At 39.3% G+C, this 23,573-nt stretch overlaps 1 protein-coding gene across 1 annotated transcript in view; it reads left to right on the plus strand.

Moving 5' to 3' along the window:
• The window catches only part of PRDM5 (PR/SET domain 5), a 139,838-nt gene extending 116,966 nt beyond the window's left edge, over nucleotides 1-22,872 (plus strand). Inside the window, exons 15-16 of the mRNA XM_018568857.1 lie at nucleotides 18,791-18,895; nucleotides 22,708-22,872. Of these exons, the coding sequence (XP_018424359.1) occupies nucleotides 18,791-18,895; nucleotides 22,708-22,872 (270 nt within the window). The remainder of the gene's footprint in view (nucleotides 1-18,790; nucleotides 18,896-22,707) is intronic.
• Nucleotides 22,873-23,573: the final 701 nt, after the last annotated feature.

The following is a 23,573-nucleotide window of genomic DNA, read 5'->3' on the forward strand; positions in this document are numbered from 1 at the left end:
TAAAGTGGTACTAAAGGCTATTTTTTTTTTTTTTTACCTTTAATGCATTCTCTACATTGAGGTAAAAAACGCCCTGCTGCCTTTCCATGCCACCCATCTCCAAACAATTTACCAATGGTTCACGTTCACTAGTTCTGGCTCCCAGATGATTGCTTCCCCGAAGTTCCAGCTTGAGATGGGGGGATCCTGAAGCCACTGAGGAAAGGGCAGAAATAGGATGCTGCACCTGCCTGTCAAATTATTGTGAGGAGGTAGGAGGCAGGGATGTGTGCGGTCTTACCAGGGCTGTGTGCGGCGTCCCCCCAGAGCTGTGTGCTGCGTCTCACCAAGGCTGTTTGAGGCGTCTCACCAGGGCTGGTGAGAGTGGTAAAAATGTGGAATTCACTTTCACAGATAGCTGTATCAGCAGTAAACATAAACTGCTTCAAAAAACACTTGAATAAGTTCCTCAGTTCACAAAACATACAGGGTTATTGAAATTCCAAGCAGTATACACACACACACACTGCTGTATATAGGTTGAACCTGATGGACCTGTGTCTTTATTCAACCTCACCTACTATGTATCTATGTATGTACACTGGTCTGTGCGGTACGTACTCCTGACCCCTGCACTGCATTACGCACTACTGACTCCTGCACTGCATTGCAAACTCCTGACTCCAGCACTCTCTGTGTTGCACACTCCTGATGCCTGTATTCTCTGCGTTATGCACTCCTGACCCCTGTACTCTCTGTAATACACATTCCTGACCCCAGTTATCTGCGTGATACACATGCCTGACCCCTGTACAGAGTTATGCACCCCTGATCCCTGCCTTAGGTGCGCTATGCACTTCTGATGTCTGCCATCTGTGTATTATGCGCTCCTAATCCCTACAACCTGTGCTTTGCACACTTCTGAGCCCAGAACTCTCAGCAATAGCCACTCATGCACCATGTGCCATGTGCAATAACAACTCTTGGCCCCAGTACTCTCTGTGATAGGCACTCCTGTCCACTGCACTATATACAATATGTTGTAGTTTCCATACTCCTAACCACTGAACTAAGGAACAAAGCATATTTTGCTGTGGATAAAGTGAGTAGGCTTAGGTTTGGCCCTTTAAGTCCCTCCCAAGCACAATTTGGCAACAGCCATCATTTGGTGCCTTAGGAACTTTTAGGTGAAGTACATTTCTTGTAGAACCATAGCCCTTAAACTTTATTAGCCACACCCCAAATTTAAAATGGCCAAGTTTTCAGCTACAAACCCTAGTGTTCACTGCTCACCGTAGACGGGGGGTGAAAGTAAAGAAGAGTGGCAGAAAGGCTATGCAAACAGAAGGCATTGTGTTTATGTACAATGGCTGAAAAGCCCTTGCACTCCTGGCACCCTATAAAATTGCCTACCTAGCACAACCGGTACTGTTGTTAGGACCTTATATGTGTAGCGACCGTGTCCTCTGCATCTATGTCTATATTAAATTTAGCATGTTATTGCTGGATTGTAGTCAGTCTGGGCACCTATTTTTCTGTGTTCTGCAGGTTTTCCCTAAGCCTAGTAATTGATTGATTGATTTAAACTGTGGCTGGGATGGGGCCCCAGTATACAGTGTGGGAGGGTTTATCACAGATTATGAATATTTGTTTGACTCAGCCAATCCCCGAGGGGCTGACTCAGAGGTATAACTGGGGGGATGATAAATATTTGGGAGCACCTTTCCAGAACTCTCTCTCCCTTGGGGCTTCTCTCCCGGAGGAGGTCTGTGTGATGGAATCTCGTTCAGGGACACAAGCATTCTTCCTGATCCTACACCTTCTTTTGTATGATGTGTTCTTTCATACATGAATGTTTATTTTATTGATATATACTAGTGCTTTAGTTCCTCACTTAGAACTTAGAGCCTATCACTTCACCATCTGCCGGGCTCTTAGAGTATATTATTCCTACTACAGTACAATCACATATGTCATTAGGTAGAATTCTAGGACATTTTTAATTGTGGGAGAAAAACAGAGAACCTAAAGGAAATGCATGCAAAATTCAATAAATGTGTCTATCCTTAATTAATTATGTATTGTTCAATGCCCATTCAATGTAATATGCTATCAGAAGAGTATCCAGGCAACACTCCCAAGTAACTATTGTACCAACATATTCTTAAGCACATAAATGTATTAATCAATGTCTGTCACAGACTCAGCGGGCTGTCTAGTTTGCCTACCACAGGCATACACGAACCTAGACACTCATATAACTTGAAATTTGCTCAGATCATAAATTGTACTCCATAAAGTAAAATTTATAGGCACATGTGTGTGTTTTATATGTAGGAGTGTGCCTTGTCTTCACCGGTCTTTGGAAAAGAAGAGAAGAAAGAGAAACATGATATACATGAGAACCTGGCATTTGAGTAATTTCTTAATCAGTTGATATTAAAGCTGTATAAGTATTTCAATACCCTTCAACTAATTCAGTAATCATCTAAGACTGTTATTGAGGTTCTGTGTAGAGGTGCACTGAAATTGAAATTTCAAAACCGAAATAAAAAAAATTGTCAGGCCGAAACCGAAAATGTTTTTCTATATTTATTTTTATTTATTAATTCACTTTTTATAAAATATTTTAATTTTTTACTTTACTTTTAGGGGCTTTGGGGAAATATTAGGGGTCTAAACAGACCCCTGATATTTCCCTTTAAAATAGAAAAAGAGATTGAGGACACAGAGTCCTCAATCTCTTTTTCTGCAGCCACACTTATCACTGTACTGAGTGTCCCTGTTCATTCATAACATGAGGACAGAGTATGTTTACTATAACCACAAATATGAATGAACAGGAGGTGATGTAGATCACTTCCCATTCATTCATAATTGAGGATATATTGAACATATCATGTTCTCAATTGTGTACAAACACTCAGTGATCACTGATCGCTGAGTGATTGCACTTGCTCTCCTCTCTGACACACTGTCACAGGAGGCTGAGCGAGCGTTGCAGGGAGCAAAGCTCAGCCTCATGTGACAGCACTGGCTGTCTCCACCTACACATCGCTCCGCCGGCTGAGTGGTGTGGGAGGAGAGATGCTCACAGCGCTCTCCTCCCGGGCCCATCAGCGATCGTGCAGAAAGATCAGGCGGACAGGTAAGGAGTGTGACCAGCCCACCTGAGGATGACCCTGCAGAGCCCACCATAGAGAGTGTATGGTAAAACATAAAAAAGAACATTTAGTTGCAAGATGATATATGCACAGTCTGACAGCTGCCTTATATCTGCTGCTATCTATAAGCAGTTGTGCAGTTAGCAGATGAATCCACAGACATTATTATTCTTAACCCTTGCAGTGGGGCTTCCCCCACACTGCAAGGGTTAAGTGCTCATTTTTGTCTAGGGGTGAGAATAAAAACGTTATACTTTACGGAGCCATCTGTCTGTTACTCCTGTCCCTGCCACCTCTCTGCTCCTCCGCTTCAATGATGGAATGTCCCTCGGCGTCCTCCCGCCCTATACACAGTATAGAACGTGATGACTGGTGGAGTGGATAGGGAGTGAGGTGGCAGGGACTGGTCTAACAGCCAGCTGACTGCGAGGTTCAGTTCAGTATGAGGGAAAATTCCCTTGCAATGTGAACAACATTTTTGCCTTTAGTACACCAACTCCAAAGTGTGTTAAGTTTTCCCTTTACACTTTTAGAGTTTTGTGAGCCGACTGGTTAAAGTATTAATCTCAATTAAGTTAATCCATACATATTCAGATTTCTCTATCTTGTATTTTTTGAATTCGTTGCCGCTGTGCATGACTCCAAGAATATTCTGCAGGAGCCTATGCATTGTCCAGAGATCATGTTTGCATTGCTTTGCAGGCACCAATACAAGAAATTATTAAATGCACATTTTTTTTTTGGCGGTGCATATTTTATTTTTTTTGCAAAATGTGGACAATGCCTTTAATATAATTTGTATTTTATTCTGAATCCTGCTTTTAACAGTAGATAAAACTAAAAATGCATTTGTTTATTCAATGGCTTTTGGACACACCCAGTGCAATCATTTTATTGGGATAGTCAAGTGGCCTGCAGAAACTCCCTTAGAGCAAGTACATTTACTTCCTGTGGAGTCATAATAGTTTATAGTAATTGCTCTAATATATTTCAGTGAAGTGCTGTGAAAGTTAAAAGCCTAATCATGAAAAGGTTTGTGATTAAAGAAAAATAAGTAGTTAAACAAAACTGCTGTGTTGGCACTATACCCAATCAATCCAACTATAATCTTATCTGTTAGGTTTGGCCCACAAAAAAATACCAGCTCCAGGAATATGAGGTTGACATTCCCATAGCTGCGGGACCCTGAGTATAGCGCCTCCCCCCCCCCTGCGCAATTTGAATATAACCCACTTTTTTAGTTCTCTAAAGATGCTTTAAGGTGGGCCTAAGAAGATCTGACTACACATTAAAGCAATAGGCAGATATCAGCATGGCTTGGGGAGCCTGCATGACAGTATACTCTAGCTATAGGGATACCAGCTAGATATTTCTGCTGTTGGTGACTTGCATCTCAGGGAAGAAGGAACTTTACGTTGTTGTCTTATATTTCTTAAAGTTGGTGAAATGAGCTATTGTTCAATTCTGAATCTGGTAAATTACCTAAATTGCATTTGTTTCTAATGTTTCGTCTAATAATGGATATTATGTGCATAGTACCATAACACTGTGCTTTTAAAGGTTTACTTATCAATAATTTTGGCATGAGATATCTTGAAGCCATTAATGAGTCAGTGGTTCTCTGGGGACATGAGAGCTTAATAAGCAGAAAGGGAATCTTGTTTGTGCATTTTATACTTTTCACACATAACTATAAAAATGTGACCCCCATTAACTTCTAGAAACTATGATCTCTATCAGTTAGTCACAGGTACCAGCAGGGGTTGTCTCACCTACTGTGCAGAGTTAATAGAAAGCAGCACTGGCTAACTTAAGCATTTCTTTGTTGTTTTCTGTCAAGCATAACAATGCATATAGGCATATGTACACTGGTCATTTGCAGTTCCGGGTTTCTCAATTTTATAGGGATACATTCTAGGTTATTTGTAGTGCAACACCTATATCGTTTACATTTTAGTCTAACATACCACAATTAGATACAAAACAGTTGGGATTCATTAAGTTTTTCCCTATTCTCACTTGTTTTCTTTTCTAGCATGCCTGGCACTGTATTTGTTTGACTTCACCCACAAAGGAAAGGATAAATGTACAGCTTTAAAGGGTTTCTAAAGCCTCCGTTTTTTTTGCATATATATGAGGCTAGCACGCAGTAGATTTATGCAAAAAGTTAAAAAAAAAGAAAAAACGCTTTAACAGCGGTTTAAACTTACCCCGTCTTTGTGTCCGAGAATCCGAAACTGCTTGAGCGACCTCAAAGCATCTTGGGGCGGGCGCATGTGCAGTTCGGATTTTCGGCCGGGAGACGAGGAGAGAAGCAAGGTAAGTCTATGGACGCGTGCACCCGCATGCAGACACCGTGGGATCGGAAGTGCCAGCAAGGACAGAGGAGTCAGCGCTGGTTCGGACATCGTCCACATCGCGGGAGAGAAGGCTGAAAAGGACAGGAAAGAAGCAGAAGATCGGATTAAGAGACATCATTTAAGGTAAGTGCTAACATTAACATTGGGGGAGGGAAAAAAATGTACTTTTAATGTCACTTTAATTGCATGTTTCTATGTAAATTCAGCCTCTTAGTAACTTATTTACTTACTTACTGTACTTACAGCACCTGTGCACATGCTACATACCTTAATGTGTAAACTCAATGGGGTTGATTTGCAAAAGGCTGTTTACATTGCAAGGACATTTTCTCTTAGCTTAGTGAATGTGATGAAAATTTACTTTGCAAACAGTATTCAATCACACAGAAGGAAATTGAAAAAAACAGGATTTTTGCTTGCACATGATTGAATGATGGAAGTCAGCAGAACTTCACCTTATTCTCTAAGGTAAGGGGAAAATCATTTGGAAAGTTAGAAGCCTATTTGCCTTTAGTAAATTAACTTCTATAAGAAGGACCTTATAGTAAAGCACACATCTCAGCAATCTATAAAGTGAAAAGCTATTTATTCATGTCTGATTTTTTTATTCCAGTGTATACCAGATATTTTGTTGGCACGCTTATTTAGTGTCTTCCAGGGGATGTGTAATTTTTAACCACAACGCATTTTGTTTCCACATAGAATCCTTCCCTGTTTACTTCCACTGATTATAGGGAGCTACTACCAGTTGCTGTCATAAGATTTTTTTGTATCAGTTGCAGTTTTTTCAGAATTCCACAACTTTAAATATAAACATTTCCATGTACATGCTTATATTACTGTATATTAGATTACTGGTAAAATGTATCATCACTGTAGTCCCCCCTCTAAGATGGGATTAATGGAATGGGATGAGCCACAGTTTTAGACTTAAAGTAAGTACCTGTTGTTTTATGTCTTCTTTACCTCTGTATCATTTTAGAAATACAATAGTGAATTGTTGCCTCAGTGGTCTCCGGGTGTAACCTCTCCCCCTTTGGGTTATAACTATTTGTAACAACATATAGAAGAATGTTTTTTTTTGAGAGATATAACACCAACACTTGATTTAATTGGTATACAATATATTTATTAAACATATATTCAGTGTAAAAACATGTATACATTTTATTAAGGTACAATCTAAATCAATAAGATCTTAAGCAAGATTAAAAACCAGTTGCATCCTAGCTCCAATTCATCTTGTTAGTCATACGTATTCAGTTGGGAAATCCATGTATCCAGTCCCTACGCGTTTTGCATACTGCTTCCTCAGGGGAACATGGATCTATCTAATACAAAATTTTTGATCTTAAATTGGTTGGTCTAGGTAATACAATATAATCCCATTCTAAAGTTTCCACACCGGAAAGAACTGTGCTCTTGGCGGCTCCGCCGGACAGAGGGACACCCATCACCATCATCACCCCCACAACCCAGTCACCTCTCACTTACCACCCAATGGGATTCCCAGGTGCGAACAGGGTTCCCCAGACCGATTGTGGACAGGGATCGAAATCCCAACGTGACCACTTCGTCCAGGGGTCAATTTGGGGGCCCTGGGGCCACAAGAGAGGGCGCTTCAGGATTGAACAGTTTGTGGAGGGTCGTCTGTGCTGAAAAATTAGTTGCGCTATTAGCTTTATATGTAGGAAATCATGCATCCTACCGTGCATATTCACATTCACATATGTGTATGTATGTGTGTCCATACTTGTAAATGCTATGTGGATAAATATCCCAAGATGACCTTTCGTTCTCCTGTCTAACCTACTGAACCCATATGCCCTCCATGTTACGTGACCATATGTGAGTCTAACACCATATTTTCTCTGTAATCATGTCCCCATTATTAAGAAAAAACATTCTAATGAGAGTAAATATAAGCAAAAATATATAAAACAAAAGTATATGTGAAAAAATGTAAGAAAAAAGGATTGCAGTGATTGATTATGTGTAAGAATTGCTAAATAGGAGGAGTGGTATGTACCCCTTCCAGTGTTCCATCCATATACATTTGTATTTAATACTATAAGTGTATGATATCAAAATGATCATGATAGTGAATTTGGGAGAACAAATAACCTGAGAGTGGGTGGGACATACTCCTATTACCCAGCGTTATATTCATTTATTTTTAATACTTATTTTCCTGTGATGTGCCCATCTTAATATCCCCATTTGGCATTTGGCTCGGCTGTTCTACTCGGTCCCTCAGAGGTACCGAGCAGAACAGAAAAAGAGTGAAAAAAGTAAAAAAAAGTTAATAGCAAACGATTGCGCGGAGCTAGCAGTCACAGTAAGCTCCGCCCAATAGTTTCCTATTGTCCGGCGGCTCTGCTGCTGTAAAAAAAAAGAAAAAAAACTCTCCCGGGCGCTCTGGGAGTCTCCCGCTCCCGGCCGCGAAGGAGAGAAACAGGGCTGTGTCTTTTTTTCTTTATTCTGACACGCGATGTCAGAATAGAAAAAAAATAATAATTTTCCCATTGAAAAGCATTGGGACATTACTATTGGCTATTTCAATTTGCAATAGCCAATAGTAAACTAGTATTGTACCCGCCCTCTGCTGATGGACCTGATGGGGAACTGCAGCAGAGGGCGGGTACAATGCTACTTTACTATTGGCTATTGCAAATTGAAATAGCCAATCGTAGTGTCCCAATGCTTTTGTCCCCAGCTGTCAGAAGCAGGCTGTCGGCCGGCCAATGGCCTGTTTACCCTAGAGTTGTTAATAAAAATGTTTAAAAAAAACTTAATTAGCTTACTGATATAATGGCACACATAATTGGGCACCTAAACAGAAGGGAATATCTTAGGGGGTTATTCACTTAGCTGCCAAAGGCAGCCGAGTGAATAACTGAGCCGAAGTGAAGTGAGCCGAACGCTGTTCGGCTATTCACTTCAGCGAAGTACGGCTAATTTCAGCCGCACTTCGGCTGAGCGGAAGTGCAGGAGGACTTCGACTAAACCGATCCAGCATCTGGATTGGCTGAGCCGAAGCTCCGTTAGCTCACTTGCTGCCGTTCGTCCCTATTCTCATAGGGGCCGAACGGCAGTAAGTGAATAGCTGCATTCGTCTCGGCTATTCTGATCGGTACCACCGAGCTAGCGAGCAGATTAGAAAAAGTTAAATGAATTAAAAAAAGAAAAAGTTGAAAAATTATTTTAAAAACCTAAAAAAAAGGAAAATTAAAAAAATATATATTTGAAAGAAAAGGGAAAAAAATTATTTTAAAAAACCGACGCACGCAGACACGACCGCATTTGACGGACTCCCGCCGCATAATGAAGCATCTGGCATTTGGGGATGCTGATCTGTCATAACAACTGAGCAGAGCGAGCCGTGAGATCATGGCTGGCTCCACCCAGCTGTCATTTGCGTGGAGATCGGTCGGTTTGAGCCAACCTTTCTCCACGATTCTGGAGTCACTACAGCTCAGCTGAGCCGAAGCATATGCGTTCAGCTCGGTTTCACCTGCTGTACGGGCTTTTGTGAAGGGCAGAGGCAGCCGAAGTGAGCCGAAGGATCAGCCGAAAGCTTTAGTGAATAACCCCCTTAATGTTTTCACTACATCACATGTTTTGATAACTGTTTGTGGGACAGCATTCTTCCATATGATGAATTAGATTTCTGTAGGACACAGGCCAATGATAACTTAGGCCTGCATACAACACATTTAAAAAGTGCACAGCACTCTGCAGATATCTGTATTCATTACAATACATACAAATTCTACAAGGAACCACTAACAGCTTTCGAACCCAATGAGGTATGTGGGCATAAGGATCTTTGACTTTCTCATGTTTGTAAGAGCACCCTCAAGTAAGACACCATACATGGTTGTTATAGCACTGGAGGTTCCTAAAGCACATTCTAGATTAACAGATAATGTCTTCATATGTATAAAAATGATGTGCATGTAAGATAGGTTCTCTGTACTGGAAAGCAGGGTTGCAACTTGGTTTTCACCAAGACCCTGATTCCGGTAACATTTCACTCAAATGCCACCCTTACAGTTGCATATGTGGTTCTTATATCAGCTGTGTCTTTAGTTGTGTAAATATTATAATGTAGAAGTGTGTCATTTATGTAGCACTGACAAATGTCTTCTGTGTGCAGATGTTTGCTGCTGAGAGATTTGAGGGTTAATGATAAGTGGACATTCGTTATTTTGTAAATAGCATTAAGGTTTCCTAGGTTCTGGAAACAGAAAGAAATGTTCTGTGTAGTTAGGGGAAAAGAAATACATTCTCTAAATATCTGATTAGTCTGCTGAGGTAAATAGCTAACTGAATTTAAGTTATGTGTATGTTTACTTAGGAAGTGCATTTGCAAGAGTATTTTCCACACCTTTCACCACTCATTTCAACACTAAATTCCTGCTGTGTGCTGCTGTTATTTTAATAGGTCTTATCTATGCAAAAATGTTTGGGATCGTGAAAGTGTTTTTGTTACAGTACAGGTCCTTATTTGCAGTACACATAAATAAGTGAGGTCTCTTTATTTTCCTTATCAGTATTTATGCAGTTTATTTGGAATTGTGCCACAAACTACACATGCATTAGTAGGATATTTATGAAGTTTTATTTAGATTTATTCCATGGGGTTAATTCAATGAATTGTCAGAGCTGACTTTTCATAAACCCAATGACCATTTTAAAGTCCAGGGTTTGAAAAGAGTGGATGAAGCTATATTGTTGAACACCCAAAGGCACTCAGAAAAAAATTGTTTTACCCTGTGCAGTGTGAAAGGGATTTTATATTAGTTTGTATGTATTTGGTGAACATTATTATGTTCAAAACTAAACATACAATTTAAAAAAATATTTTTTTATCTATGTAAATATGAAATATTGCATAACAATATTTCATAGTTACATTTACAGCCTTCTGATGCAGCTCCAGGCTTCCTTTTACGTTTACCTGTCTAGGTGATCTGTTGAAAAACATCTGTAGCATAAGTCAGTGTCAGTGCAGAGTGTCATCCCCTTCCCTTTTACTCCCTACATGCTGTGTTCAGACAGGGGACATACCAAGCTTTATTCAGGGAGAGTCTGAAGGGAAACAGCTTGTACTCAAAAAATCCAAAATGATCTATGAATCCTGTGTCGTGGGTGCAACCTGTATTAAATAGTAAAAAAAAAGATATAAAACAATGTAAAAAAACATTTAATTGTAGAGAATGTGTTAATGCCAGTGTAATGCTCAGATTGTATATCTCCGAATGGGCTTGTACATCAAGCTCCTATTGAATACTTCACTAAAACTTATCTTATGTCTGTTTTAATTAAAATGGTATATGTTCCAAATTAAGGACCAAATCATTACATATTGAGTTCAGTGAACCCATCTGCTGTAGATCATTTCAATTTTTGGTTGGTTGATAGCTATTTTGTTCTTCTTTTTTTAATTAAACTAAAGCAAACTTTAAAACTGAACTTCAGGCATACCGCTAAATACACAGATTAAATACATATATGAGGCCTGTTTTACCTGTCAGAGTATTGGTTTTCCTGTCATTCAGTCCTGAGATTAACACAGCTCTTTCCTACAGCACAGCCAGGTATAGCACAGTAGGGAACCTGATTTTTCTCTGCTGTAGATTTATTTTTACTTATAGGCCCCCCACCCTGTGACTGGATATCAACACAAATGGTGTTATACATGTTGATCCTATTCACTGCATAAATATAGCGTTAAGGTGAAAACAACATAACGCAAGTCAGCATAAAAATCTTTACTTCCACCACTAAAGTATATGGGTTACTTATTGACCAAACCCTACAGAGAATGGATATGAAGATAGATTAAGTCTGCAATGATGGCAATTTAAAATTCTCAGTAATCCTCAGAGCATACCATGTGACAGTCTTCCCTGATAGACCTTATTCTCTAACTAGAGAAGGACATGTTACTAAACAAATTGGCTATGGGGCTATGGTCTGTGCCAGTATGGGGTAAGGATGTGCGGTCACAGAGCTCCATAGGACAGACCTTTATTAGATCCTGAAAAAGCCTATAGATGTCTAGCTTGCCCACTGCCTACCTTTTGGTTAGTGGAAACCTCTCTCTTGTCCACTACACTAGCTTGATAGCCCCCGTGACCTGATACATGTGCTGCTTCACTGGTGACTCCAGTGAAAGCATTGTTTTGTCATTCAGCTGCACTCATAAATCATGGGACATCTTCCTGATAGCCTATTTTCTTACATCAAACATGCTCACCACTTCTTGTAAGTGCAAAACAATCACTAGTTGCATCAATTTTTGGGTGTATTTCCCTTACCTAGTCTTTTGTTCTCCAATTAGCAGCACTGCTGCAATTTTAATTTGCAAGCTCTAAGACTAACAAATGAGATATGGTCCGAGTTAATCAAAATTTAAAGGAGGAAATTAGTCTACCTAACTTTGTTTTTTCAGTTTCTCTAGTTATGCCATGTGGGTGTCACATGCATTCCCCCTTCAGAAAAATCCTTGATGTAAATAAGTAATTTCCTCTATAAAGTTTGTCTCTTTCCATTAGTACTTGACTCGCCCTACATGCCACCATTAGCTTGATGCATCCTGGTTTGATAAATACAGTATAATTACCGTACATTTAAAACAATTGTATCTTTTCAAGCCTTCATAGTGTCCACTGGTAGTCTCTTCAAGCTTGCTCAGGATTCTTGGGATTAAAAAACTAACTTCCTGTTCCAGATACAGATGTCAATGAATGGGAAGGAAGATCTTTCCAACATTGAATCAAACATCACTAAATGCCTGACACTTGTCCTAAGTCTCCCTTTAAAAAAAAAAAAAAGCCTTTCATTGGTATTTGCTAAAATGATAACTGAGATTTCTACTTACTTACAACATCTTACTTACAACATGGGCACAGATAAAAAAAATGTGTGCTAGAGTTCCACCTTAATATAAAACATATTTGTAGCAAAAATGTTTGCAATAAAACTATTCAACATAATATTTTATTTTATTGAGTGGAGGATATTCTAGTTTGTAATGTTTAGTTGTCGTGTTCACTGCTGACCTCACTATATGATCTACTTAGTGACTAGGAAGCTAATTTTATCCCTAATATATCCCTTAACATGTTCTAATACTACCATCACAGTCAAACCATTTCCCATGGGAAATAATAAAATTCACCTTTGTAAAAAAAAAAAAAAAATTCTGTTAATCATACTTCATAAAAAGGGATTTTTATTGACCCATTTTGCTTTATTATAACAAAAATCCAGGGGCAGTATTTTGTCATAACTGAATGATGTGTACATTATTGTGTCAATATGAAGACTACAGTTAGACAACACCTAATAATGCCACTGCAGTGGTATATTAGAAAACTGTAAATTATATTTCATTTAAAATTATTTTCAGTACTGACCAATGTAATAGTATTATTTCTATTTTCTGCAAGCTGTAGTGCTTACTGTCCACTTTATTTTAATATTTGTAGTTGTTCATTTAATAACTAGGCCTATATAAATATAAGGAATATTAAAAGTACATTCAGTGAGTTTGGGTGGATATAATGGTTTATGGCTTCACGAGATGTCATTGGGCTAATACTGTATACTATATAAATGTACTTGTATGCAAAAGCATTGCTAAATTGCAAGGATCTGAATGGCTTAAAGGTTGACTTTAGGCAAATTGAAACCTCAGGATTCAGGATGCCCAGGAGAGATAGTGGAAGTCAGTATATTGCAGATCCATTCCTACTTTAACAAAGTCAACCTATTCTACCTTAGCAACCCATCATATACAGGTGAAACTCGAATAATTAGAATATAGTGCAAAAGTTCATTTATTTCACTAATGCAACTTAAAAGGTGAAACTAATATATGAATGTAGTAAATGTTGGAATATTCCTTTACTGAATTCCTTTAGTGAATTAAAAAGAATCCGTGTGTCTCCTTCAACATCCAATTATGGGCAAGAGAGGTTTCCTTTTGACTTCCCCATGATTTGCTCCTGGAGCAGACACCCAGCAGCATTAGTACACACATTTGTAATTCAAGCCAAAAATATTAAGGGGTTGATTTTCTAAAGGCAAACAGGCTGTTCACTTTTCAAGGGAATTTGCACTTTGCAGGGAAATGTTTTCTTAGCTTGGGGAATGTAGTGAATGTTTACTTTGCAAAGAATTCCCTATTACAAACAAGGAAAATAAAATAATTGTAAAAAAAACTTTACCTCATTCAATAAACTAAAGGGAAACTTCCCCTGCAAAGTGCAAATTCCCTTGCAAAGTGATCAGCCTGTTTGCCTTTAGTAAATGAGCTCCCATGCATCACTAAAACAAAGAACGGGCATCATCAAACAAGCGATAGAAAGCCTGTCCATATAATAGCAGTAAAAGCATGCACATCTAGCTTCTGTTTACTGCTATGCTTGTTGGTTGTGTGATCATCTGAATAACTTTGCAAGGTTTCTACCATTGCTTATGTATGCTCAACTGGATTACTATATAAGATTGGTTTAAATTAATAAACAGACTACGTTTTGAAATGTTATATTACAATTTTGCAAACTGTGAAACAATAAATGTAGGTATTTAGGTAAAACATGATTTTACCAAAGTTACAGTACTTTATTGTATTTCAAAGAATTAAAGGTTATATGGATGTACTACATTTACATCAACATTAGTTATGTTCTCTTTAAGTAATTTTTTTGGTTATACAGATAATGGGTTTCTCATCATTAAAGGAGAACTATGAGGTGAGTGATTTTCACTCACCTCATAGTTCTAGCCGACCTGTGACAATGAGACTGTCACAGGTCGGCTCAGTAGATCGGGAGGTGAGCGAACACATACCGGGTTCGCTCACCTCTCGATCCTGTCACGGCTCTCTTACCATGACAGGGGGAGGGGCTGGATTCCCCTCTCCCCGCTCCGATCTGCCAGCGCTAATTGGCGGAACGGACGGGGGAGGGCGCGGGTACAGCTGGCTCTGCCTCTAGATAGGCAGAGCCAGCTGTCACTCACGCAGCTGGGCGGATCCCGACGTCTAAGTCGGGATCCACTCCAGCTGCGGCGTCTCAGCTACAGCTCGTGGTATACTGAGCGTAGGGTAACGGGAGGACGCTAGTTTGTGTCCTCCCGTTACCCTAAGGAGAACTATGGGGAAAAACACTGACCCCATAGTTCTCCTTTAAGCCTGCTGTCGGGCTGTGTATTCTGGATTACAAGCTGGCTTCCTCTCTTACAAGTAGACCAGCCTGAGAGAGACAGAAAATTATTTTTACTTATGTATTGACAGCATTGTAATAAACACGTGAGGCTGGGGAAAGGTTCCCTTATGCTAAAATGTAGAATCAAATGTTTAGAGAGTGTATGAGTAGATTAGTAAGCAACACTGGTACCCTGCATATGTGATCATATAGAATGAATATTCTATTTATTCTTCACTCAATTTCTTACATTCCATCTTCCCACAGAAAAAGAAAAAGTTGCCATAAATTGATTGTACCCTCTTCTGAATGTCGGAGCTTAGCACTCCTACTATTTATACTTCATTAAAAAAAGTTTTACAGATATTTCATGGTGCTTTCTTGTCAAGAGAGCTATTGTAAAGGACAGCGTCCCATCTGTACGAGTCTAGAGTGTTGTGGAGGAAGGAAGCTTTAAACTCTCTAGGGATATAGAGATCAGTATGGAAACATAAACCAGTTGTAAGGAAACGTGTTATATTGGTCCATTTTCATAAGCCATAAAACAGCTTTCCATGTTTTTTCAGAGATGAGGTCTACTGTGTCTATAGCAAAAAATGTATATTTAATACATTTAAAATGGAAATGGCTCAGCTGGGATACATGCTGACATCAAATGTTAGATGTAAATCTAATATTGTTGCGGTTAGACAATCCAAGCACATTTTCATTGATGTTATAGATTAAGTTTATATTTTTTGCAAAACAGGCTTATTCAGTAAATCAAAGAGCAATGCAGTGAAACTACACTAACACAGATCAGCCAAACAAAATTTATTTTCCAATACTCTAACTGTATAAAATGGTAATCTGAATGTTTGCTGTAGGTTACTGGTTACTGTACTTTGCATTTTCAATACTATTTGCAATGCCATACTGATTAAGCCTGTAAGTGGGTCGCGGTTTCCTTTGTCCATAGAGCTGGCCCTCCTGCCTCATTCAGCAGGGAGACAGAGAGGGGACTTTGTGTGGAAGCATGCAGGAGACTTCTATGTATTATGAAACAGTGTCCGCTCTCCCACGGGCCCCCGCTGAAGTGATAGGGCCTGGGGAGAGAGGGGACTACTTCACCACTTTCGGTCTGTGGAGTAATATCGGGAGCTGCAACTCCCGATAATTAAGTTAACGTTCCGGCCTGCACTGTTCTACCTCAGTGCGGCAAGCTATTAATCCACCCCACCGTGACGGATGAATTTCAAATAGTGAGTACAGCCTTCCCAGAGCTTGTGGAGGCTGAGAGAGGTAGGCAGGCGGGGAGAGGTGTACAATTTTTTTGATAATGTGTGGCTAACAGATAAAAACAAATCATAATGTCCATGCTGCTCGCTCTTCCCATCAGTGCAGAAGCTGGGGGGGTGCATTAGCTGTGAACTCACCCAGATCACTTGTAGCACCCTACTTGTGTGGTTCCCCTCTGCATCGCCACCTGCCATAGTTTTCAAATTTATTCAGGATGGAGAGGAAATTTTAAAAAGTGTTAAAAATAATAAAATAAAACAAATTGCCAACCCCACCACCCCTGCTATCTGACCGCACATAAACACACGCGCATGTGGCATGCATGTGTACTTAAATGATGATTGCGCCACACATGTTAGATATCACTGCAAATGTGAAATGTGGGTCCTGAGGTTACACCGGTTGAGAACCACTGCTTTAGACGGTGATAAATAAATACAAATTCTGAATAAAATAGTTTGAAATAAAGTTGTTTTTTTTAAATCAAGTTAATAATACTCAAATTTGTCTTTTTTTAACAGTTTGATCGAAAATGCTAGTTTTCTTCCCAGTTAAGAAAAGTCAGAACTCTATGGGGTCTATTCACTAAGCTGCCGTAGGCAGCTGAGTGAATGACCGACCTGAACTGAGGTGAGCCGAACACTGTTCGGCTATTCGCTTCAGGCTGGTACGGCTGAAATCAGCCGTACATCGGCTTGCTTTGCATGGCTTCGGGTCGGACGAACATGCTCAGCATGTTTGGCTGACCCGAAGTGAAGAAGGAGTTCGACTCAGCCGATCCAACATCTGGATCGGCTGAGCCGAACCTCCAGCAGGCTACTCCCTGCTGTTTGGCCTATTCTTATAGATGCCGAACAGCAGTGAGTGAATAGCCGAATGCCACTGAGGGACAAAGCAGAACAGAAAAATAGTTTAAAAAGTAAATAGAAAACATTTGTGCGGAGCTAGTTTTCTATTGTCCGGCGGTTCAAAAAAAAAAGAAGAAAAAAAACTCTCCCGGGCGCTGTGGGAGCTTCCTGCTCCCGGCCGCCCAGGAGAGAAACACTGCTGTTTCTTTTTTTTTTTTCCTTCTGACACGGAGCTGTGTCAGAATAGAAAAAAATATATTTTGCCCATTGGAATACATTGCTAGATTCCTATCGGCTATTTCAATTTGCAATAGCCAATAGTAAACTAGCATTGTACCCGCCCTCTGCTGCAGTTCTCCATCAGGTCCATCAGCAGAGGGCGGGTACAATGCTAGTTTACTATTGGCTATTGCAAATTGAAATAGCCAATAGGAATCTAGCAATGTATTCCAATGGGCAAAATATATTTTTTTCTATTCTGACACAGCTCCGTGTCAGAATGAAAAAAAAAAACCGAAGCTAGCCGAAGGATGGGCCGAAGTTACGGCTAGATCCTTCGGCAGCTTCCTGAATAGACCCCTGAATATCTGAATCAGACAAAAGCCATAGGATCAATCTAACTCCCAGGCAGCTGTCAGCAATTGTGGGATTACAATAGTTTAAAACAATTTTTTCAGAATTCTAAAATATACTAAAGAATGAAATCCACTGCTTTTGCCTAAACTCCTGCCACTTGCAAGCACAGGGGGGGGTCCGAATTTGTAGATATAGTGAAGAGTCCTCAGAATACCACCAAGAACAATTGGCAGAATTCTCTTCTCCCAAAGTCTCCAAAAAATGTATTAGCCAGTATAACACTCTACACATGATTCTTTCTTGCAACACTATTTCCTGCAACACTATTTCCAGTCACAGTCCACTGCTTCATCCTGTACATCTCTACATGTGTCATCCTAAGAATTTATATAAGACTTTTATAAGATTAAACTGCTTATTATGTAGGATTATACAGCTTAACTATATTATTTGTTCAGGTTTTAATAAAGAAGAATATTTATTTCCCTTTTTTCTCACGTTTCAGGAAATATTCCTGATCTTTTTTTTAATGCCTCCTATGTATATTTTGACTTCCTTGTGAGATGATGGACAATGAGCTGACATAGGGAAGACAAATGAGGTGGCAAGACACTGGTGTGGATTGCTGCACTTTTATTATGATAATCTATGTTTGTACTGTTATAACGTGTCTATATCAGAACCTTTTTCCCTTACTTTTGTTATAAGAAGGAGGAAGCAGCTAAAGTTAGAATGTTGATTAGAGTATTTAGCATTGCATTGGATCAGTTTGTACCTGTTTTTTGTTGTTTTAATAGTAACATTTTGTTTTTTTGGGATGTTTGCTTGAGGAACAAATCGGGAGCCTCCAGTTGAATTATAGACATTGCAAGCACTAATGATCTGCTTACTTGCTTCTGTGCTTCAGATTCCAAGATAAACCATACCCATCTAAAATGTCTGTTCATATGTTTAAGAGAGGCAGTGACAAAATACAAAGGGGTGGACATGAGTTTGGGGAATGCTTGTGTTTACCAACTTAATATTATTGTTCTGGTTGCAGCAAAGAAGAGATTTGATTTTGATTTACAGGAAAAAAATAAAATATTTGTTGTGCAGCTTTTGTTTAAATTCACATTTTTAGGCTTGTGTTATGACTACGAATCGAGCACAGGTAAACAGAAGCTTATAGCAAACACTTAAATATCCACATTTGTCTGCTAATAGAGAGTAGTCAGTTAAAAGATACATTTCTGATTGGTTGCTGTGGGTTATTGTACACTGATGTAAAGATACAAAATGCCTGGTGCAACAGGGAGAATAAAGTCATGTGAAAATATGGAGTCTAGAATCATCTAAATTTTCTCTTTTATCATTGTGTACAGGAGAAGCCATACCAGTGTACAGAATGTAATAAGGCCTTCAGTCAGAAACGTGGGCTAGATGAACACATGAGGACTCACACCGGGGAAAAACCATTCCAGTGCGATGTAAGTGGAGTAGCATATTGTGTTTTTGTAATTGCAACATCCACAGCGACTCTGGTTACCATATACAGTGCTGGAAAGCATATGAAAATGTGTAATTCTGACCATAAGCTCTGGTTGAAAAGGAGGAAATTGACTGAAAGTGAAAAAACTTGCAACAAGAAAGTGAAAAACTCTTCTACTTACCTTTGGAAATTATCCACCTGCTAAGAAATTCTGCCAGTCAGCTGTGTTTAGACTTTATGTGAATAAACTGTGATTGGTTTCCCAGCCAGAGCTGTATTGCCGGATCGAAGGTCAGGCAGCTCTAAGCCATCAAGCTACTTTGGAGCTGATACATTAATTTTCAGCATCAAGAACTTGGTTCAGAATTCCAGTGTTCAGCGTAATGTCCCACTCTAATGTTGTGTGCAACATAAATCCTAAAACTATCTCTCACATTAACCCTCCTTGTTACCCTTACACGAATCCTCCCTATAACGTTGACCCTAACCTTCCCTAATGTAAACTTAACCTCTTCTTTGTATACTCTCCTGTGTTGGTATTCTCTGCTCAAAGCCTAACTCTTCTGCATTTCAATCTTATCTGGAGCTGAAATCTACTGGTTTTCCTTTAGCTGTTCTTTTAGCTCTAAAAAAGCTGATTGGCCAGAGTTTTAAACAGGGAGGTTTTGTAAGTCCACATGAGTGAGGAAAAGGAAACAACAGAAAACTGCAGACTAGATAACCTTTCCTGGGGGAAATATGGAAGCTGATATTCCCATCCTCCATCTGAAAATGCTAGTTACCTGTTTGTAATGCTGGCCAACTGGTTTGAGGGATTTCTGAGACACTGACCTGATACGAGTGAATCTGGAAAGTCACCAAAAAAACAGGAATCCCTATCTTTTTACTTAATTGTGGTTACTTACTTAATGAGGTTGGTTTACTAAAGGAATAGAGAATGTTTACTTAGCACACTGAATGAAGAGAAACTAGGGTTTAAATACACATTGATGTGCAGGGTAATTAAAAGATTTTACACATGATTGGATCATTGAAGAGTAATGTGAACCCAACTTCACTTTATTCACTAATCAAAATGAACAACATTTTTGCTTAGTAAACTTTAGTATTTTAACCCCTAAGGCCCCGTTCACATTGAGCGATTTATCGCTCATATTTCCGCACTATATCGCTCTATGTAGCTTCACCAATACATTTCAATGTAGCTGTTCACATCTCGTCGCTCAATGTCGCTCAATATCGCTCAATATCGCTTGTAGCTCGTCGCTGGTAGCTTGTCGCTTCTACATGACCCTTTTTTAGAGCGATTTTGAGCGATATTGCTCCTGATTGCATACAGCCCAATAGGAAGATCGCGCGACACGTCGCTCAATGTCGCTCAAAGTCGCGCAATTTGCATGTCGCTCAGTGTGAATGGGGTCTAAAATATTGAAGCCAAAGGGTCAGCATAATGGCCTCACAGCTAGTATTTTCAAAACGAGAAGCCAGCAGTGGCAGGCTCCATGTTTATGTCATGAACATACTTTGTTAAAATTTAAGTCCTGTCTAAGAGCTGGCAACAGGTGGCTGCTGTTACTTTATTACCCAGAAAAGCCACTTTGTTACTGAGATCTCAGCTTTGTAAACTTTCAGGCCAAGGTTCACCCTGGATGCTTGGCCCCACCAAGCCACTGATCCCCTGTCCAGTAAGAGTTTACTTATGCTGGCCACACAGACATTTTCAGGCAATTTCTACCCATTTCAACCAGCTTCCTTTGGCAAAAGCAACTAAATGGACAAATGTATCTTACTGCCAAATGTTTTCAGCTTTATTGTTCACTAAGGCCAGGTTCACACCTGGGCGTTTTACAGCGCTGATCGACGCGCTGTAAAACGCTCAAACAGTGAAATCCCATACTTCCCTATTGGCATGGTTGCCACCTGGGCGTATTTCAGCCCGTGGAAACGCGCTGAAAAATGCCCTACGCCCAAACAAGTACAGGAGCTTATTTGGGTCGTTTTTCCGCGCGTTTCCATTGGTATTCCCGAGTGTGGCTCGGGGTTAACAAAGCGGTAACCCTGAGCCACACTCGGGAATACAGCGTAGGACTTACCTTGTCCGCGATCCCCGCTGTGTCCTCCGGCAGCTGCCGACTTCCGGGTTCCGTCCCTTGCGAGTGGCCGCATCGCAGGGGGGCGGTGCCGGCGGGAAGTTTGAAAGTGGATAAAAACATTTTTTTTTAAATAGAGAAAATAAGGAAAAAAACCCCAAAAAAATCATACCGTCAGTGAAACGCGCGTTTCACTGAACGGAAAAACGTGCTAAAAACCGCGAAAAGAACGAGCTGTAAAACAAGCAGAAAAAATATGCCTAGGTGTGAACCCAGCCTAAGGCACTATTATTGTACAAAGGAGTAGCTGGTGGGTAAGGCTTAACTTCAGATGTGGGACTCAGCCTTAATGCGACTCTGTCGCCAAATGACTTTATTTTAAAAAAGCCTGTAATTAAAAATGTTAATACTTACTGTCCCACTACCTGCTCTGCAGTTCTTTGCTCTGTTGCAGAGCTTAGCTTGCTGAAGAATCTTCAGCATCCAACACACTTCTGGGTTCGTTGGATATCTATTTCCCTTCTGCGTACTTTGATTGCTTCTGCCAGCTACTACATCACTACACAACACAGTAGTAAGTTACCAGTCAGTAGATCAAGCCACAAATTGCAGTGGGGTCCAGCTATCTGACTCACCTGAAATTGTCAATGCAAAAGATTTTTCAGCCAGTTTATCTCTTCAAGAGAGCAAAGATTGGTGGAGTGGGCAGTATTTACCCTAAACTTTACCGGCTGGTTCTATTTAAAATCAAAATATTGTAAAGAGCAGAACTAATAAAAGGTAAATACTGGATTAACTTGAGCATCTTGACCTTCTTATATTAGAAGTCAATTTATAACAGTGAGCTGCTTTCTGAAAGGTGGTGTTTTTTATTATGATTATTTATTTGGTTTGCACATGTATATTATTGTAATAATCGTCTTTACAATCTGTTGTTGTACATAAACACAGGACCCTTATCAATTATTGTCATGAAACTTTAGAGGATTTTTAGCACTTGTTCTATATAAGTTATTATTAGCACTGCCCTTTACAATATTTAGATTTTTGAACGTTATATTTTGAGGTTAGAGTTGCTGCTTATATTACCACTCTGATTTATTTTACATACTGTATATTGATCATTTATGAGGGTGCAGCGTTATGTTTATATTGGATATAATGGTTCTATTGAAAACAAATTTGATCTAGCAAGAGTCCTTAGAAATAAAGTGAATCCAGTGTCATAAGAGTGCATAGATTAGGCTTTTCTGGCTAACAAAGATAATAGCAGACACCTTCTGCCTGTTCTTAGACAGAACTTTTACTTTTATTTTCCTGAGCTCTAATTTAAATATGGTCCCCATTATAAAACCCAATTTTCTCCCCATATTTAAAAATCAAGAAATAGTCAGTTAGCATGATTTGCACAAACATACTATTTACAGGGTTATTCACAAAAGGGTGAAGAGTTTGGAGAAGGCAGGAGAAGGGAACAATCTAGGCCCCAATAGTTGATTTGGAAAAATTATCTAATTCAGCTTACTTCCAATTCAGCTACGTTGTCCTATATTGTTCACTTCTCCTGCCTTCTCCAACCACTTCACCCTTTTGTAAATAACCCTGTTAGTGCTGTGTTTTAAAATGTTGATGAGCACTTCTCCAGGAATACAAATACCCCTTTTGTACAGAATGCTTGTGACGTCAAACATATTTTCATGGATTTCTTTTTCTTTTTTAGGTTTGTGACCTGTCCTTCAGTCTAAAGAAAATGTTAATTCGACATAAACTGACTCACAATCCTAATCGTCCAATGGCAGAGTGCCAGCTTTGCCACAAGAAGTTTACAAGAAATGACTACCTCAAGGTGCACATGGAGAATGTACATGGAGAAACGGACAGTTGAATTGCATCTGACAGTTTACAACTTGGATTGTTTTGAGTTTCATCTCACCTATTTATACTATACACCAGTTAAAAGGACATGACTTTATAAGTACAATATTAAGGGATAAATATGCAGCTGAATAAAAAATGATGGCACTTTATATATATTGATAAGATTTTCTTTCAGTGTTACATGTGTTCATCAAAAGAGGGAATAGTATCAAATTGCTGTCCTATGTTTACACTTTGTAGTATCTTAAAACGTAATGTGTTTGTTGAATTTTGGTCATAATGCCTTATTACCCAGGTTTTATTTTTGATTGCCTTTTGCATTGGCTCTGGTTTTTTGTGTTTTCTTTAGATTTTGAATATTACATTATCATAAATTAAATAAAACTGTTATACATTGGAGGTACAGCAGTACATTATTCCAACAATGCATGTTTGGCTACAGTAAATGGTGGACATAATCTTGAGCATGTGGATCGCCTTGTCAGGTGTGTTTGCTGTCTCAATGGCTTTCCTTTAAAAGCAGGAATTATGAGTACAATGTGTTATATTTTGAATTACAGGAAAGGGACATAGCTTTATACATTTAATACATATGAAAAAAAAACTTGGAAATTTCAACACATTGTGAATTTTCTACCTATTTTGTTGGCTATCTGCTGCCAAGAAGTTTCCAGGACTTCCTTTGTCTCACTTTTGGCAGTTTTTGCA

Source organism: Nanorana parkeri, unplaced genomic scaffold, assembly GCF_000935625.1.
Source record: "Nanorana parkeri isolate BGI_ZX_2015 unplaced genomic scaffold, ASM93562v1 scaffold1254, whole genome shotgun sequence".
Classification (NCBI taxonomy): Eukaryota; Metazoa; Chordata; class Amphibia; order Anura; family Dicroglossidae; genus Nanorana; species Nanorana parkeri.